At 39.9% G+C, this 19,314-nt stretch overlaps 1 protein-coding gene across 25 annotated transcripts in view; it reads left to right on the top strand.

Annotated features, from left to right (window-relative positions):
- Positions 1-5,834, top strand: part of CHL1 (cell adhesion molecule L1 like) — a 140,188-nt gene extending 134,354 nt beyond the window's left edge. For 19 of the 25 annotated variants that reach the window (XM_030500969.1, XM_030500966.1, XM_030500957.1 and 16 more), the window contains one exon: positions 710-5,834. In XM_030500969.1, coding sequence (XP_030356829.1) covers positions 710-926 — 217 coding nt within the window. In that variant the 3' untranslated portion in view covers positions 927-5,834. The remainder of the gene's footprint in view (positions 1-709) is intronic. The other 6 variants (XM_030500975.2, XM_030500980.2, XM_030500973.2 and 3 more) reach the window with 4 other exon arrangements.
- Positions 5,835-19,314: the final 13,480 nt, after the last annotated feature.

Genomic DNA, 19,314 nt, shown 5'->3' with positions numbered 1-19,314 from the left:
ACATATGAGCAGATACAGGCACTTGATTCTGCTTTTGTTTTCCCCTATTCCTCCCCTTAGCAGAAAGAAACTCCATCAGTTACAGTAAGATAACAGCAGAAAAAATGAAAAAAGAGAAAAAAGCCCATCTCAAATCAAACAAATGCTCACAAAGCAGAGAGATATAACCTACAGCTGATGCCTCATCCCACAAATATACATCAGTTCCCCCACCCACCTCAAAAGAAAAATGAAATAAACAAGCCCTGACTGTTGCCCACTGTTTTGTAAAATGAAAATGTCTCTTTCTGTAAGATGCTGAAGACTTGACATCAGCAGTGATTGCTGGAACAGATCCCTCAAATCCTTTCCAGCATTTCCTTCCCCTCCCCCCACTTTCTGTCCATTCTTCTGTCTATCCAAGGCAAAAAGGGAAAAAAAACCCCAAAACACACATGTACTTTTCACTAGTGTTTGCCTTTTTTACCAGTTCCATCGTTAAAATAATCACAAAATCATGTATGTGGGGAATTCAGGTTGGTGTGCATCACCTGTGTGAGGTGCACCAGACCAAGCAGGACTCACAGAGTCAGATCATTCCCAATGTACAACCCCATAGAATGTTTCCCTTGCTCTTCCCTTCCTGTTGCTTACTTTCACAATAAAAGAGTAGTTTCCATGCTTGCAATTAAAAGCTAGATTTTTGGAAAGGCATTTCTTTGTTTTGTAGTGACAGCGATGAAAAGCCACTGAAAGGCAGCCTCCAGTCAATTAACGGGGACATTAAAGCCACTGAAAGTGCTGATAGTCTGGTAGATTATGGAGAAGGGGAGCATGGGATGTTCAATGAAGATGGTTCATTTATTGGAGCTTATTCTGGATCTAAGGAAAAAGGGTCAGTGGAAAGCACTGGGAGTTCTACAGCAACTTTTCCTCTCCACGCCTAAAATAATAGCAAGAATGATTATGTTAATTGTGATATTTATCTCGGTTAGTATTCCACAGTTACCACATGTGATTGGAAGCAGGTTGCCAATTGACCCAGTCAGGAACCTGACATGCAGTATATAAAAATAAGTCACTGCCACTAAAGATGATTTTCCATCCTAATTTCTAGGTGTTTTCTTCTAATTAAAACAAAACAAATCATTCTTTACTATAGAAAATGTCTTAGTCTTACCAAAACAGGATTTCTCAGTGTTACATCTGTATACTTAACTGCTACTTTGTGTGTGTCTTAGGTTTGGAATATGTTTCTCTGTATAGTATTTTTTTTTCCCACGTGGCTGCTGTCGCTTTGTACATAAATTTATACATAGTATTTTCTCAAATACCGTGGCCTCTACCAATGGCATTGTAGAAGTTATAACATAACAAGAAAATCGAACAAAACCAATAGATTACTCTGCAAAGTGACACCATGCATCCTACTGAGAAAAATGATAATTTAAAATACTGGAGAAATGTATTCTATATATTGTATAATTTTTCATAAAGAAATAAACTCCTTTGCTTGAGATATTGTAAAATTATTTTAGTGGCTACAGCCTGACTGCAATATCCAATTCTAGACATGCAACTATCCACAGAACAGCTGCTCTTAAAAGACAAAGCTCTGGCCTTGTAGATGAATCTTCTTGCCCAGTAGCTGGCACTATTTCCTTAATAAGTTAAGCTGCAGTATCTTTCCTGTGGCAAGGTAAAACAGGGTTCCCATCCACCATCATTAGAAAGTATTTTAATTTCTTTTCCCAAGTCTCTGCGAGCTGCATTTCTAAGCAAAATGCTTGTTGTCTGTCTCATATCTGTATATTTGTGCACTAGCATACATTTCATAGAGACGTTGTACATATGATATTAATATTGACACAAGTAAAAATCAGCCTTGTTTTATTTTGAAATGAGACATGTTGCTAGCATGAGTCTGTGTAGGAATAAATAGAATTGCTTCTCGATATGAGTTTGGACCAGCAAAACTAGTTTTCAGAAGGAGTTGTGTGTTTACCAGTCATATAAATCTCACATCTTTCTAGTATCACATAAATAGACCTACCTGACTCTTATCAGTTATTTCAAGCTATTCATTGTTACATAAACAAAAGCAAAAACAAAGAGAAATATTATGGTATAATTTCTTTATATTTTGTTTACTGAATGCTGGTTTAAACCTGGTTCTTTCCTTTGCCTCTGCAACACTAACTCAGCAAGCTATACAGCACATATTTTTGGTCTTTTTGTATTGGAATCTCTTGAATTTCTTTAAAAGTATGCATTTTTTAATATGTTCATTTGAATAGAGGGTCAATATGGCTTCATTTCTTCTTGCACTTACAAATGACTGTCACTTCAATTATGATATTTTTTAAATAGTCACGACAGGAGGAATAGATCCTAAAAGCCATTTGCATCGCGATACTAATTAGGCAGATATCCCCAGTGGCTCCTTCATGGTCTCTATTACTTCAATGGGAGGAAGAGAGGAAGCAAGAATTACTTGCATAGTTACGAGTTTCCAGTAAGAGCTACAATTAAGGCAGGTTAGTTGCCCACAGAAATGCAGGTTGTTACCTGAAAGGCCATGGTGCATACACAGATCACCTTAGCACGGGTTCCTTCCCAGCACTCATCCATTTCTGAAGGCAGTAAGTGGCCTCTGGTTCTCGATGCTTCTACATATCTGTTCCTCTTTATTTTTATTTTAATTTAGCTTGTAAGGGCCTTTCATATAGCCTCTGTTATGAATAAACAAACCCCAAACAGCCAGCCTGAAACCGCCAGTGATGCCATGTGTATGAGTATAAAAGGAGTGGAAATCTGCCCTGATTCAAAAATCACTGCAGTCTGTATTGAGTGAATCTGTATTTCACTCAATCCAAATGCTGGAAATGTCCAAAGTAATTTTCATTTACAAAAAAACAAACAAAACCAAAACAAAATATTCATTTTAAAAGGGAATGAGTGCATAATTGGACAAATGTGAAAATTGGCATCTCATCAACAGAGACATTTCCCACCAGGATATTTATCTGCTGACTCTTGTCTGCTGCAGCCCAAATCAGATAAAGAGTAAGAACTGATTGGGCTTGTGACAGCCCTTGTTTCAAGCTTCAGGCTGTTTTCATGACTTCCTTTAGGAATCATCTGCAGTAACACATGACGAAGGGTCTTTGAAATAGGAACAAAAAATTAGGGAATGAAATTGGGATCAACTCCCCCAAAGCGTCGCTAACCTCCTATGCAGAAGGAAGGGCAGTACCAGAGCGTGGCAGAGCTCTCCCAGCTGCAGGGTCACTAACTGGGGCAGATGCCTATGGCGGGGCTGGATGCCACCACCCACAGCCCCAGTCATCCATTTCTCGTGTTGCTGCAGATCCACTCGACTCCTTGTCACAGAAAATGTCTACATTAAACAGACACAATTTTCAAATCATATTAGTGAATGTCAAATTATGGAATAATGAATATTAATCCCCTGTGCTATCACTGATCTGTTGCTGCTAAGAGATGTTTATGACATTCCTGTGATGTGCTACTCATCTGTGCCAGTATGAGTGCTTTTCCTATTAAAATTTTAATTCAGATCCTTAAATCTTGATGTTGGTGTTTTGTGGTGCCTCAGGGCCTAAAAATGATAGAGTGACAAAAAGATGTGCAGTGGAATTTGTATAGTGTGCACTGACTTTTGAGGAATATGCCCAATGAATATTAAACAAATGGCTAAAACTCCTGGGGAATCTCAGTCACCTGAGCTCTTTTCTCTTTCTCAAGCATTTCTTTTCTGTTTTTTTTTTTTTTCCACAATGGGGTTTTATTTTCTATTGTAAGGGTAGTACTTATACAGTGTACCCCAGACAGTGCAGGACCCTCATGTTCTTATTAGTGATTTTCTTTTAAAAGTAAGCTAACAGAGCAAGCTTAGGTTTTCCTGAGCAGTCTTTTGTCCTTGCCAGGAGATGGGCTGCATTTTTTTCTAGGACAGTCTGTTACAGGTGAGAGGAAGTGTGGCCATGCAGGCTGAACAAAAAGTATCACCAACTGTACTGCAGTTCTAAAATAGTATGTTAAATCCATTAATGTATTTTATATTTTTTTACTCTGGCCAGGAGTGTTTATTAAAATCAGTTGATGGAAATCTGTGGCAATTTCATTAACTACTACCTAGAAGGGGATTTCAGACTGCATGCTGTGAGGAGGGAGTCAGAGATGGCCAGTGTGTGAGCATGCAGACCATGCTGGATAGGGAATTATTAATTACCCAGTGCCATGGCTGTTAGTTTGGTTATGTTTGGTTACAAAGTGCCATTATATTTTGCTGGCAGTACAAGTGTGAGAGGGGAAATGACACTTTCAGATTTGATATCCTAGTCCGCCTGGGATGCAGTTTCATCCAGCAAGGAGGAGGCATTTGCCTGGCCCCAGGAATCCTGGCTTGCAGATTTAAGCTGCCTCCCCTGGAACAAGAGAGGGCTGGATGTTTCTCAAAAAGTTATGAGTGCGCATAAGATTAAACAAAGAAAATTAGCTCTTCCTTACTAATGGGGAAAAAAAGCCCTGTGTGCTAGCTCCTGTGCCAGTGAGCCATTTGCATTCACAAAGCAGAGTACCATTGATTTGGTATTGACTATAATGTCAGACCTAGGTTTTTATTAAAAAAAATGAAATAGATATATATATAAAATAAAATAGCACAACCAAGAACCTGTAGGAATGGCCCCAGCTTCATTCTCTGGCAAAATTTGGGGACCAAAATTTGGGGCTCAAGAAATCTTCACTTCTGCTTGACTCTACTCTTCATCAAGGATAATGTTACGTGACTGGGTATCAAAGCCCATCTGGGGCTGGATCTTTAGGAAGAGCAGAATCAGGAACCAAATCAGAAAATGACATTCCCCTCTGGATAAAATGTGTGTATGTACTCTAAATTAAAAAACCTTTGTAACTCAAGTTTTAACTGTATCTAATTAGCATATCATTTAATGATTTATTGTGATTCTATGATTCTACGATATTTGTTCTGTTGTGTTCTTATTACACAAATTTGAATGAGTAGCTCTTTTTCTGGTAACTACTTCCATTGACTGAATGGGTCAGATCCAATGCATGAGAGGCTTTAATAAAAGTTACAGTTTTTGAGATAAAAAAAAATACTAGCACAATCTTTCTATATAAAAAGACAGGGGTTTTTAACAGTAATTCCACATTCAGTTTGTAAACTGAAGTTAGAATAACGTTCACTGATCCTTGTACGCTTCTGAAAGAAAATCTCATAATTTTTTATAGTCATCATTTTACAGACGAGTGGTAAATCTAGATTATTTTACATGCCTGTAAGAACAGATATGATAAAAGGGAATTCTTGATGGCAAGAGAATTTCCTTTATATAACAATGGATCAAGCCCTCAGCTGCGTCTCTGTTAACGTTTGATATTTCAAAATAAGGCCTATAAACTGTGTTGCAATACCAGCACATGTGTACATTGCAGCTCTCTATCTTTCATGTAAAAGTCTCAAGTGATCTGCACTGATTTATTCCGTTTTCAGGCAGGAGCCAGTAGGTGGGTTTGAGCCAAAGCACACTGTTTCGTTTTTTGTTATCATTATTATTACTACTACTTTAAATAAGATACTTTGTAATTTCATGAGAAAAGATCAAAGCAAATGTGGTGTCACCATTACAATGTTACTTTTTGAGCTAAATGTTAGTGTGCATTTATTAAAGTTTAGAGAAATGTGTTGTACTGTAGTTGCTGTTTGTATCATGCATATGTGCACGTATGGTTTAAAAGGATATTTTCATTTTACATGAAATACAACTTTGCTAATAAAAGTTTGACTTGATGTAATCTTCAAAAGCCTTAGCTGTAATCAGCAAGTTTCTTTTTTGTTTCTGTTTGTTGGGGGTTTTTTTCTCCTGAATACCATTTCTTTGCTGGGAATCTGTTTTAATTGTCATTCATAGACCTCTCTAGCTTGTGGTCTCTGGTGGGATTTCTTGCCCTCACACCAAGGTTGAGCTGCCCTTGGCTTTCACTGGGACTGTCGGACACCTCAAACCATCTAGATATGATCTACACCAAAGCAGGGATGAACCTGAACTGCAAATACCTTGAATTCAAATGCCTCATTTATTTCATGGTATGATCATCTCCTGGATCAAACGATCATCCTGTATAATGTTAACATCTATAACATGCTTTATGTACTCCGTGTTGGTTAACATCACATCACCTCCCAAGCACCCAGAGCTTGAAGCTAAGTGCCATGTGAAACACCTGCAAAAATAACATTATCGAGTATTAAAGTACACTTAGCCATGAAATGCAAGAAAAAAGCTCAACATTCCAGGCATGAACAGAGATGAAAGGCACTGATCTAGCTATACCTAGTAGAAGACAGCTATAAAGATTAGCTGGGAGAATTTGTACTCCTGTTCATTAAAGATCACCAGGATAATGGTGATCTTATAAATATCCAGCTACCTAGAAACTCAGTAATATTCATTTTTTTCTTATCCCTTAATTTGGAAAAGTTATGCTCAAAGTCTGAAATCTATATGTACTTATTATATAGAAATATAACAAATGTTCTTTGTTTGCCAAGGAAGGTAGGAAAAGAGCAAAATACCTTAGTTCTTTTATTACTATTAAAATGGTCATCCTATCATCCCCCCCGTCTTCTCTGCCCTGCCCCACCCCACCCCCCCCCCCCCCCCCACCTTGTGAGGTTACCTGATCTCTTTAATTCTACTGTCTGTCAGTAGAGAAAGGCTAGTCAGGCAGGACCTGCACGATAAACACAGGTACACCCATCTGACACCTGAAACAGCAAAACTGCCACTACTGAAGGCTCACTAGAAGTCAGCAGACAAACCCACGGCAGCTGATATTGCTACAAAATCAGTTGTTTGTTTTTTTGTCTAAAAGAAAGGTATTTAACAGAAATTTGAAAGATCTAGGCAGTGATCACACAAATTGCTCACACAGAAAATAATCCCTGGCTTTCAACCCTGGCATCATTTCTGTGTGTATTATTTCATTCAGTGAAAGAAATACTCTTGTACGTTTTTTTTTCCATCATGTTTTTAGCTACTTTGCTTTAGCAGGAAGGTTTCAGGACTTTTTTTAGTGCATCCTTCACCTGCAAAGACCCTTAAATACATTCACTGCAAATGCAGAAACAAGTAGGACTGTGCTAACTAGCGTTCACCTTACAGGAAGGCATCAAGGGCATGCCAAGTTTTTTATTATTATTCATATTGTGGAATAATGAGATTTACACTTTTCTCAGTCACATAATGGAGAGGAAAAAGTCTTAACAATCATGTGCTTCACTGAAGTGAGAATAAAGATGCTGCTGCCACTGTCAGGTGCACAGGCTGCAGATCCCAGCGCACCACATCCCACATCTGTCAGCTGACACGCAGCTGACAAATCCTCAAGTAAAAGTTTAAGGAGCATGGAACCAATATGCCTTTATTTCATATTCTGCTTTTAATACCATGTTGGCATTATTAGCACTATTTTGGGGGCAAAGCGTTACTTCTAATGTTCAGACATTTCACTCTGTTCTTCAGTGTTACAATGAAATGTCATCACTTCTGGATTTTACCATCTGTTAGTAAGCTTGAGATGCAGAAAAGTCAGCCAGTCACCTAGGTGGGAAATACCAGTAGTCTCACTTGTTGGAAATGTGTAAGTTCTGCAGGTTTATAAGCCTTATTATTAATGAGATGTGTGTTGTTTTTGCCATGCTCGCAGTCCTGTTGGCCTCACTGAGGCCACATCCCTGTCCAATGTGGCTAAACGTGCACAGAAGAGCTGTCTCACCCTGACACTGCCTGGAGAAATGGGTATTTCTGTAAAACCCACCCTGCCCCACTGCCTGCTGTGCTTCTCTCTTTTGCAGAGCATCTCTGCAGGTGCAGGAGACATTCTTGACTGCTGCAGGACTTTTTGAATGTAAAATACAATTAACTGGAGTTTTTATTCATATGCTACATATCCAGCCCAGCCTGAATGTTGCAGCATAGTCCTCCCTGTTTGCCTGGGACATCAGGGCAGGAACCTTTCAACACAGAATACATGCAGCAGTACATTTTATTTGGGTTTTTTTGCTTTAACAATCGGGTCTTGTTTTGGAGTTACATGGCTTTGTGGTGTTGTGCTTTTTCAGCATGCTTGCAATACTCCTGTTGACTGAAAAAAAAACTCAGGTAGCTTCAACAGCTGACCCTCACCTGGGGCAGAGGGGAGAAGCAGTGGGTATGAGGAGGAATGGGAAGGTGTGAAGTAATGGGCAGCTGTGGCTCATTTTCTGTTGCTCCTCCTGAAGGAAATGACTTAGAAGTGGTACTTCACTAATTATCCTGGTAACAAATCAGTAGCCTTTCCTTCCAGTCTGAGATGCAGTTACCTTTATAGCTATAAAGTGTTTCCATTACCTCTTGATGGATGAGAAAACATTGCAGTGATGTTACATCACGTGAGAGTGGGACTGGGAAGTGAAGCCGTGTCTTGCTGGGCTGTGGCTGCAGTAAGCCCAAAGGCTTTGGGAAGATGACCCATATGATCAGGTGAGAGCATACCAGTGCTGGGAAAATGGGTTTGTTATTGCTTTTACCTTAAAGAGCAACAGGTGATGACCAGGAGGCCTTGCTGGGGAGATTTACAGGGCTGTGATAGCTACCAAAGGGCCCCCCTACGGCTGATTTACAGTGCCTGCTATGAGTTTTTTGCCCCTCTCCTGGATGGATGATGCATCTGGTCTTCTGTGTTTCTGCTGGAACAGGTTTGTTGTCTTTGAGGCAGCAGGGTTGCCTCTCCTGCAAAAACTTTGGCTTTTTCTTCCTCTTGACTCTCAAGATTTGTCTATATTGCTCTCTTGACTCCCCCATCCCTTGGAAAACTTCCTGCCTCTTTGCATCAGTGCTGTATTTATTTGTGCTTCTTCCTTACCACACATTTTTTTCACTGCCTGTAACCTCCCTTATCTCTTCAGGGTGGAAGATGTGTTCCACCCTCAAATTCACCTGGGATTTTGAGATTGCTGTGGATCAAGATGTCTGAACTGTCCAGAGTCATTTTTTTATTTTTGGATGTTCTCCTTTTTCCCTTTTTTTTTTTTAAGTTTAAAAATTTCTTAAAACTCCCCCCCCCTCCCCCCCCAGTTAAAAAAAAAACAAAACAAGAGGATGAGATAAATCTGCAGGTTTTAAGACTCTGTGTAATAAATGCTCGTTTCTGGGAGAGTCAAAAGGGAGGGTGACCTGTTTTCTCATTGGAAAGCAGTGGGGTGGTGCTGAGTATTTAGCTGAAGACACAAGTTTGCCCTAGATGATTGCTGCTTGCTCTGCAGGGTGATGTGAACTGTGCAGGTGCTGAGGTCCTCACCACTGTTACTGGTGTGGAGACCTTCCTGAGCATGGTCCCAGTGCAGGATTCAACCTGGGAATGACTTGTGTTGCTCTCTTTTGTCCTTCTGTCATGCTGCATGTCTGCAGATGGCTGGGCCCATGGTAATGGAGATGGTTTATATTTTTAAGGGAGTTCTTTTAATAATTATTTAATAATTAATAATGAAAGCATAAATGAACTCTCTAATAAAAATAAGCCTACCATCTAAGAGGGATGTTATCCTTTATGACTTCAGGCAGTCACTGTTCTTAGCATTTTTTTTCCTCTAAGTGGCAATTCATACAAAACATGCATACAAAAACAATTACTGGACTATTTAGATTGACAGTGAAGTGGCAACTTCCAATAGAGCAAGAGTTCTGGTCAATTATTTATAGTTTGAAAAAGCATATATTTTTTCCAAAATCAGCATGGAACTGAGGGGCCACTAAGTAAATAAATTTATGTAAAGTGCAGCAAAATCAGATCGTTTGACACACTAATTCCCCTAATGTAAAAAAACGTTACTAAAAAGTTCTTGAGGAAAAATAGTTGTTGCAAAGAATAGTGTCAGCAAAGAGATCTGAAAATAGCAATGACAAGGGGAGGGGGAATAGCTCTGGAACACAGGTTTTGAGTGGCATTGTTATCTTGTCGGGGGGGGGAGCATCATGGCAGCTATTGAAGCCACTTGTTTTCGTTGTTTCTTCATCAGGAGTAACTTAACTGATTTTTGCCATAAGTGATTTTTTGCGAGGAAATTATATGCTAAAAAATGTTTGCTTTGTTTCATTTCCTAGAACCATCAGTTGTTGAGGATTTTAAATTTTCCTGATATGTTTCTTGAAAAATTTTTAGTAAGAAAAAAATAAACTCCCAAACCACCCACAAGCAAAAACTGTTTACTTTTTCTATGATTGCAATTTTTTAGCAACTCCAAGTATGCATGTTATCTAATTCTTAGTGGTGTCCTGGTTGCTTTCACAATGGCTTTTAGCTGCCATGTTTTATGCATTTTTCTGGCTCTTTCTGCATGTAGTTAGTGCTGAGCTCGGGTAGGCTCAGCAGTGCTCAGGAGAGCAGCGCTGCTGCTCTCCTGTGCAGGTCTGTTTCCTCCCAGGGCAGCAGGGTCTCTGCTTTCACCCGAGTGTGATTTTTCTGAATCTCTTGACTCCTGGAGTCTCAGGACTGCAGAATTACTAGTAATTGTAATTGTAATTACTACTAGTAGCTGTAGGAGAATTGTTCTGTTTTCAGATTGCATGTATTTATTTTTTTCGTTTTTGAAACAGTCTACCTCAAGAAAGAAAGGTCATCAAGCTCAGTCTGTGATTTATTAAGGATTTTACTTTTCAGATATTTTTTAAAGAAATGGTTACCAAAACCCCCTACTCACCAACCTTGTGGAGCTTTGAAAGTGTGAACCCATGAACTGAAAGGTTCGTAAAGCCATGGGGAACTGAAGAAGAGCACACTAATTCTTTAAATATGCAGGATTGTGACTCTGTAACTGACTCTAAATTGAGAGTTTAAATGTCTCTGAGAGAAGCCCTTATTTTGACTAATTTTGGCAAACCTCATAAAAATATGCATTTCTGAGTCCTATTATCTATGAGTTTAAATTTGCCTACATCTCTCCTTGCCAAATACTCTGAATATTAAATTTTTCTCACATCTGCAATTTATGTTTCCAGTTAAGGAAAGGAAACTTCAAACTCAACTGGGTTATTTCATCAGCCTGTTATCAGCACCCATTGTATTTTCAGGTTCCTGTCAGTTTGACAAGATGTAGCTGAATCAGTTTCTCGTATAATCAAGATAATAACTACTAAAAATTGATGGATTTTGCTGCAGTTGAAAATGCAGACTAATTCCTGCCATAATTATCAAGTCTTTAAATGGTAATTGCATACTGTTATCATCTATCTGCTGTCAAATTTATTTCAGTAATTGACCTCCTAGTCCAGGAATTGGAGAGAGCCTTTGATTATTGGTTCAATTAGTCTTAAAGCATTGTGTCTCTTTTTTTTTCCCCCTCTTTTTTAAAGGTATCTTTTTAAGTTATTTTAGTTGTCCAGCCAGTCAAGAAATATTTAGTGACACTTTTGGTAATTTCTTTAGCTTTATCGCTTTCTATCAGTACTTGATGTGTCTCATTTTAACTAGTATGTATAGATATATTCGTGAGGTTTTTGATAAGAAAGTATTGACTGGCTTTGTGCTTTTTCTTAGTTTCAACCTTTAGTGGCACTGCTCTTGGGCGAGGGAATGGGCTTTACTGCCATGGTGTAGTCCATAACTATTTTCTGACAGAAGGGAGCACATTGACTATTTCAGAGTGGTGTGGTTGGGCTGCTACAGCCTCAGCACTCCCCAACTGAGCTATTCCCATCGGAGCTGGGGCACTGCTCCGGGCAGTCTATGGCTTCCTTCCAGGAAAAAAAACAGAGGAGTCAAGTATAGGTCCCACAGACTTCATTGTACCCACACTTTCCAATATGAGGAAGGCAGAGAAAAGAATAAGTTTTCCAGGATTGTTTTTATAAGAGAGGCTTTCCACGCAAAATGGGCTTGGTTTAGGAGAATGGAAGAAAAGAAATATTGTTTGTGACATCCACAGCCATGTGGAGATGGGGAAATGTATGCAGCTTTTTGTTTCTTGCTTTGTATAAAACAAGAGTAGTGCCATGTATTTAAACAATAGTTTCTGGTCTGATTTTACTCATGTAAATGAAAGAATGCAAGTCAACAAGGGCTAAAAAAGAAGTGTGTTTGTTCTCTCTTGTAATTTTTAGGTGCCTTTTTTTTCCCCTTTATAAAAATGAATTAAAATCCTTTGAATCCCTGACCAGGGAGCATGCTGTTTTCTGTGATAATGCTTAGTTTGAGCTGGGAGATGAGGAGGGAGAAGAATAAGGAGAATAAAACTTCCATCCAAGTGCCTGTGCAAACACCATGCAATTCCAGCTGGGACTTTCCAGCTGAATTAATTATGGGCTTTGTTTTAAGTTGTACATGTAAGGGTGGGTTTTAGACAAAGCCATGCCTGCTAAGTAGCTGAAAGGGCAAAGAGATTTGAGGTGGAATTAAATCAGTTTTGGATCTGGTCTTGTCATGAAGCGAAGAAAAAAAAAAAAATACTCCACTGGTCTTAAACTTGCCCTTTCCTTCTTCCCCCAAGATCCTTTTCCCCACATTTGCAAAGGTGTTTTTTCCCACCCTTACACATTTTCCCAATGGAAATTCAGCGTATTCCATAAGTTTTTGTACATAAATGAACATGTAGCAATGGAAGAAAATTAATGAAATAACAGAAACAGGTTTTCCTGTTTCCAGTTGAAGATGAACAGTAAAATAAAATTAAAAAAATCCCTTTCTCTGTGTATAAGAGATACATGATCTAGACTTCTAAATTATTTCTTTACAATGATATTTTATTCAGTTCTATCTTAATTTTAATCATGGTTGTGGGGCATCCCTAAATTACGTTTTACAATCCACACCCCTTCTGGCTGGTAATGAGAGCAGTGCAGCACAGCTATCTTCTATGCAGCCGCCTTCTGTAGACCAAAACATTTGCTGGTGATGCAAACAAAAGTCACGCTTGCCTTTTTAAATCCAGATGATCACTACTTGATAACTCTTTTCATAAGAGCAAATGACTGCTACATATAAACAAATGCAGTCTGGAATTTCATATTCTGCAGTATTCACCTGGTGTTTCAGCTCCCTGCTATTATCCCAAATCCTCTCTGTTCTTTGCCAGTCAGAGCAGAGAAGCAAGTGTTGCTGTGGTTACACTGGGGAAATAGGCAGATGCTGCAACATGCATGATGACTCTTCCAGGAAATGCTTCAAGATAATTACAAGTAGTGATTGTGCCAGGGATATTGCTTGTTCCTGCGTCTCTTCAGATAATGACTTTTATAACCTCCTTGGCTGTGTCCTCTGGAAGGATTTGAGGACATAGTGATTGTAACAAATCACCTGAGATTATTATTTTCCTGTGTCTTCTCCCTCCTGGACTGAATGACAGACTTCCCTGCACCTCAGTAACGTGTGCTTGAACTCTCTCGCCTCCAGTTCTTGAGCTTTAACTGTATTTCAGCATCTATTTTTTTATTCTTGGAACTTTTGCTGCTTGAGGATTCAAGAACTTCAGAACAGCTAATGCACCTGAGTCCAGAGCGTAGTTGTCTAACCTGCAAATGCTTGATCATAAGGTACTATATGGTACCTTATGGTAAATAAGGTACAGCTGTATTTTAACCCTAAACTTTACCATCTGTTTATAGCTCCTTTCCTGGGTTTGTGTACCCCAAAGCTCTTGTTTGTAATGATGCAAAGCATCTCGTGTATGAGCTGAGGGAAGGATTTCCAGTGGCAAATGCTCTCATTTCTGCAGGTGTGATGAGGGCAGACATAACTGGATACAAAGGCAGGTGGATGCTGTTCTATATTCTCCTTCAGCACACTTGCACTGGTGGGACTGGGCCTCTGGTGAGGCACCCTGGGAGTGAGGACCCTGTGACATGAGGTGTCACATAGACCCACCTGGGGCTGGAGGATCCCTTTCCAAATGGATGTTTCAACCAGTGAAGGTGGGCACTAAGAGTATTCTTAGCTAGTGGCAAAATGCAAAAGCTTCGGAAAGACACAATATTTAAGACACTTGAAAGGCATCTTGAGCTTCACTGTTCCCTGTTTACTGGGACCTGGCCCCTACCAAGGCTGGGAAAGGATGTGCCCGGATCTCCCATAATCTGTTTGTAAGGAGTCTAAGCACTGTACCAAAGCTTGAGAAAACAGTGGTGGAAGCAGTTCAAGTCATCTCTGAGAACTGGCCTTCAGTCAATTCATTCATTAGGTTATTAAAAAAGCATGAACAGTCAGGGAATTCAGAATTCCCCCTCTCTGTAACTTAGCCATCACAATCAGAGTTGCCAAATATGTAATTTTCTTCTTTTGCCCCATACAAAACAACAAGCTTAGCTGTTTCTCTGAGACTATTCATTTTCACCACATCAGGAACTTATTAATTCTTGATGAGAATTCAAGCATTAATCAATTCTTGATTGAATTCTCCCCAGAGGGAAAGAGGAGAAACTGGGCCAGATTTGCCTTTTGGCTGCTTTGAGCTCAGTCTCTGCCTTAACACACATGGCAACAGTGGTATAATCAGTCTGCTCAGCTTCAACTCCATATCAAATGCATCTTCACAGTTAATGGAGGACTCTGAAGATGATCTCTCTCCTACAGATACTGTCTGATGAGAAAAACGTGGTCGGAGCCCCTGCAGTGCTTTACCTTTGCATTTCTCCTGCGGCAGCCATAGCAGGTAGCAGTTAGGATAGCCTGAGGGCTGCTTTAACAGGGGTCAGGCATGCACAGAGCTGCCACAAGACAAAGGTGATTAAAAGGAGGAGATAAAGTAAAATAAAATATATGGCTGCCTTCAGCTGGGATTGTTGAGTTATAGCTGTACTTTGGGCTTTCATCCACAGTTAAGGATGCAGGAGGACTGAGCACTGAGAATCTAAGTCACGTTTAGAGAGAGTCAAAGAGCCTCAGTCTTCCACTGGTCTAAAGTCACAGTCAGTGTAGATATAAGGATGTCAGATTCTTGTGGTGGAGTCTGAAATCAGGCCCTTGCTTGCTGTTGAGAAGTTCATATACTGAAGCTATTTGGTTCTAGTGCAAATCTTGCAATTATACTGTCTGCATTAAAGACAAATCAAGTCAGGCTTTTAAACAGAGATCTTAATGTGGTTTCATTTAGTCATGGTATACTGAGGAATTTACTTTTAGATTCGTAGAGCTGACCCACTTCCTTGTAACCATATTTTGCAGAAGGAGGAAGTTTCCCTGTGAGATTTTTAGAGCTGTTTAGATGAATTTTACTTGACAGCTCTATGTCAATTATTTTATGAGTCCCTTGCAATGACTTAGAAATAATTCACAATTGTGCTAAAGATTTGCCATATTTTCACTGGGAGCCAAACTTCCTTTATTTTTCTTATACTTCTCATGAAATGTGAGGGCTTCAATTCCAAGGTGAATTAGACATGGCACAAATGCTAAAGGGATGCCTACAATATACTTAATTTGAGCTGCACTTTCACTGTCAGCTTATATGTATCTCAACTCATGGATTTGTTGTGGGTTTTTTTCAGTAAGTTTACTATTGTTTCTTCTGAAAAAATTTTTCCTCTCTCTTTTCCCTCATTCTCCCCCAAAGATAGAAGTCCAGTCAGACTGCATTCATAGTCAACACATTTCCACATCCTGGAGTTTCTGTCTCTTAACTACCATACTCAGAAATGTGGCATGATACATCAAGCAGAAGTTTTGCATGGATGATGTTACATGCATTTCCATGACCAAGTGAATTTTCTGGTATGAGTTCTTACTAGAGAAAAATGTCAGGTGAGATGGGAAAGATGGTTTTCTTTCTGCATGGCTTCTTGTTGCTGGTATGCCACTCTACTATCTGCAGATAGAGCTGGTGTTGATAGGGTCACTGGAGTTGAGACTTATAGCTGGTAGTGTTTTGCAGTTACTGTCTACTTCACTTGTACATAAACCTTTTATTTGTAATCTTTTTCTCTGCAAATTACTTTGAAACCTACAGATAAGTGATTTATAAGAACTGCTGCTGCTATTATTTTCTCTATCATTCCAGGAAAAAAACCCCACAATCTTATGAAAAATACATTAAAACAACCCAAGACATTTTTTTTTTCCCCCCATTAATTGCAAGAGAACCAGTTGTTGAGGTCCCTGTTGGTGGCTGCTTTTCTCCCCAGGGAGTGTTGTGCAGCAAAGGCAGTGCATGGTGAGATGGGCAGGAACAGTGTGATGAGCCTCCTTGGTATGTGTGAAGTTCAAGGAAGTTCTCCACTTTTTCAGAGCGGCCAAGCTGCTCTCTTACTGCCTGGTGTCTGTACTGGGACTGTCTGGCAACATGGTGGACACTGACTGGTTTCTGAGCAGAGGGCCTGAGGATGGACCTGTGATGCTCAGGCCCAGCAGCTTGTTCCTTCCTCCCTCCTTCATTCTCATGCAATTGAAAATTGTGTTTCATTTTTATTCCTTTCAACCCTTCAAAAGCAACCTCCTCTGCTTTGAAGTGATTGCAACTGGAAGCAATAACCTCACCTGCATTAGATTAACCCCACTTTGAACACTAAGTGAAGGATGTGAGGGCTGTAGGAGCTTTCCTGCGTGACCCACAGAAAAGACAGGTTCAGAAGGGAATTGGAGATTGGGACAAGGGCAAAGCATTTGGGCATTTCCTCTGGGCTTGGGCATAGAGCTGAGCTAACCTAAAAGAGAGCTACAGAGAAGCCACAGAAGAGGAGTGGTTTTTAAGCTGCTTTATTCAGATTTTCAGGTTTCTCAATTGCAATGGAAGTGTGGCACTGGATACCTGGGAAAAGCACATGGGAATGGAGTGAGCTTTAACCTTGGTGATGGAATACATGTGCTGGAGGAGCAGAGCCAGAGGACTCTCAGTGTAGTGGAGAGGAGCAGCTGCCCATGGGTCAATTTGGTTTTGGGTTTAAAGTAGTAGGATGGTTTGTACTTCGGAGAACACTGCAGTGCCTTTGCCATGCCAGAGCATCACCAGTAGTGCCTGTCTCAGCAGATTTCAGATACCCACCACAGTGGTGATTGGTGATGATGATTTCTTAAAGGTAATGGCATTGCAGCCTCTGGTTTCAGAGGCTGTGAATGGCTCTAGAGTGTAGGACAGGATTTGGCTACTCTCAGCAGGACTCCCAGTGCTGTTCAGCTGATAGAAGGAGACGTGTTGGAGCTTGTTGGTCGTAAACCATGGGAGGAATAAGATAAGGATAAAAGCTTGGCTGAGAAAGAATGGCCCAGTGTTTATTCATCAATCACGGGTTGGAAAGGTGGAGAGAGAAGGGAGTAGCCGACCTTGATGGAGAGGAGCTAACTCTTTGTGTAAGAAAAGGTGTTGCTGGGGGGAGATAAATGCTTGATTAATAGTTTGTCTTATGCTAGCTAGCCAATCAGTGTGTGCCTTCTGTAAAAGATAGACCAATCCGTATGAGACACGCTAGGTAGGGACAAGTATAAATGTATATAGGTAACTGTAATAAAACGACATCTTGCTTGCATCAAGCTGCATCCCATCTCTCAATCGCGGCACTAGAGGGTTTAAATGGGTGAAAGAAAAATATCCAAATTTTCTTCTTAAAGCCCCTTCATACTCTAGACATAAAGGGAAATACTCTGGCGGTGATAGCATACAATGGGATTTGGGTTTTATGGTTTGCTGTCCAGCCTTCTCTGGGAGGAGAAGACCTCTATTTCAACCAGCCTCAGCTACAACAGTGTAAATAGCTGAGCAGGAAGGGTAGAAAACAGCTTAAAAAAATAAAAAATAAAAAAATAGTCAGTAGGGGACTGAGGGAGCACTTCAAATGAAAATGTCAGCAATGAAATGGAGATTTATCAATTCTAGTGGCATGTATAAGTAGATGAGAGGAGTTGTAGCTGGTCACTTAGAACCATGTAAATTTAATTAAATTGGTATTGCTTGCAGGAAATAGAGAGTATTGAATATAACAATTAGTGGCTCTTTCTGTTCTTTTGGAAGAAGCAAGTAGGCAGAAGGTATAGGGAAATGGCACTTAGACCAGAGTGCATTACCCCTGTCAGTCACAGGCAATTAATACAGGTGAGCCATTCAAGTTTGAGTTCAGTTTTCTAATAACTAAAATACAATATGGGGTCATGTCTGCTAGGAAAGCAGATCAAACGGGAACCGTTTCACTCTGTTTTGCAATGTGTGTTTGCAGGGTAGAAAGGTGGTGGGCTTATGGGAGGAGCGGGAGGTGAACTTCAGCGTTGCTGCATCTTTTCCTCTGAGAAACGGACACAGAATGTCTCAAGCATTTGTTATGAGATTGCCCTTGGTGTTTCTTATAAACTGTCATTGACATTTCCCTAGTTCAGGATGTATTGCATCCAACAGAAGGGAGCTCTATATTAGATCCCATCTCCATGGCAAGATTGCTGAATGAAAAGTTAGTGGTTGCTTGTTTCAGGGAAGCGTGGTTTGATTATGTCTAATATGTGCTAATTCGGAAGAAAAAAAATATCTATTTACTATTCTTCAAAAGATCCAATTTCACAAAGATGAAAACAATAAAAGTCCACTAATTCCTCCTCCCTTCTCATTCCTGCACCCAGCAAAATACTCTATAACAAATGGTGAGCAGGGCGATTAGGAGCATATAAAAAAGAATATAAATGAGGAGTTGAACATGGTAAGATTGACAAGCAAAAGAGCATGAGAAAATGTATGGCTGGCAAGTTTAAGCCTATTTCATAATGTCCATTAAATATGACAGGAGCGAAAAGAAGTTTAACAGTTGCACCAGTCAGTTTGCAGATGGAAGCAGTGCTGTCAGTGTGTATGTCCTCTCCCCGGTGGGGAGGGAGGAAGGTGATGCTGCTGCTCCCTCACAGAGGGAATAATTTATATCCCAGCAGTGATTAAGAGGCAGTTAAATGGAAGCCACTATCATCTGGCTCTGTTAAATCAGTAAGTCTGAGTAACTGGCACCTAAAATTTTTAAGAGCCAGCTGAGCTACTCTTTGGATCGTTAATGTTTATTTTTAATAAGCCTTGGATCACTAGGGAAGTTTCAATAGGCTGGAAGAAAGCTCGTGTTCTGCCATTATTTTAAAAGGGTAAGTGGGATGACCTCAGTAATTACAAGCCTGTCAGATGAGCATTCAATCAATACGTGTTTCATATCACCAAATGTAAGATCATCTATCTAAGAATAATGAATGTAGCTGATACTTTCCAGAAAGGAGATTTTATCCTGAGAAGCAGTGTACAATAGCTGAACATGAATCAGGTCTGGGGAGAATCTTTCTTTCTCTCTATCATGGGGTAGCTCC

Source organism: Strigops habroptila, chromosome 11 (assembly GCF_004027225.2).
Source record: "Strigops habroptila isolate Jane chromosome 11, bStrHab1.2.pri, whole genome shotgun sequence".
In the NCBI taxonomy this organism is placed as follows: Eukaryota; Metazoa; Chordata; class Aves; order Psittaciformes; family Psittacidae; genus Strigops; species Strigops habroptila.
The sequence above is the reverse complement of the archived record's forward strand: the minus strand, read 5'-3'. Positions and strand labels throughout refer to the sequence as shown.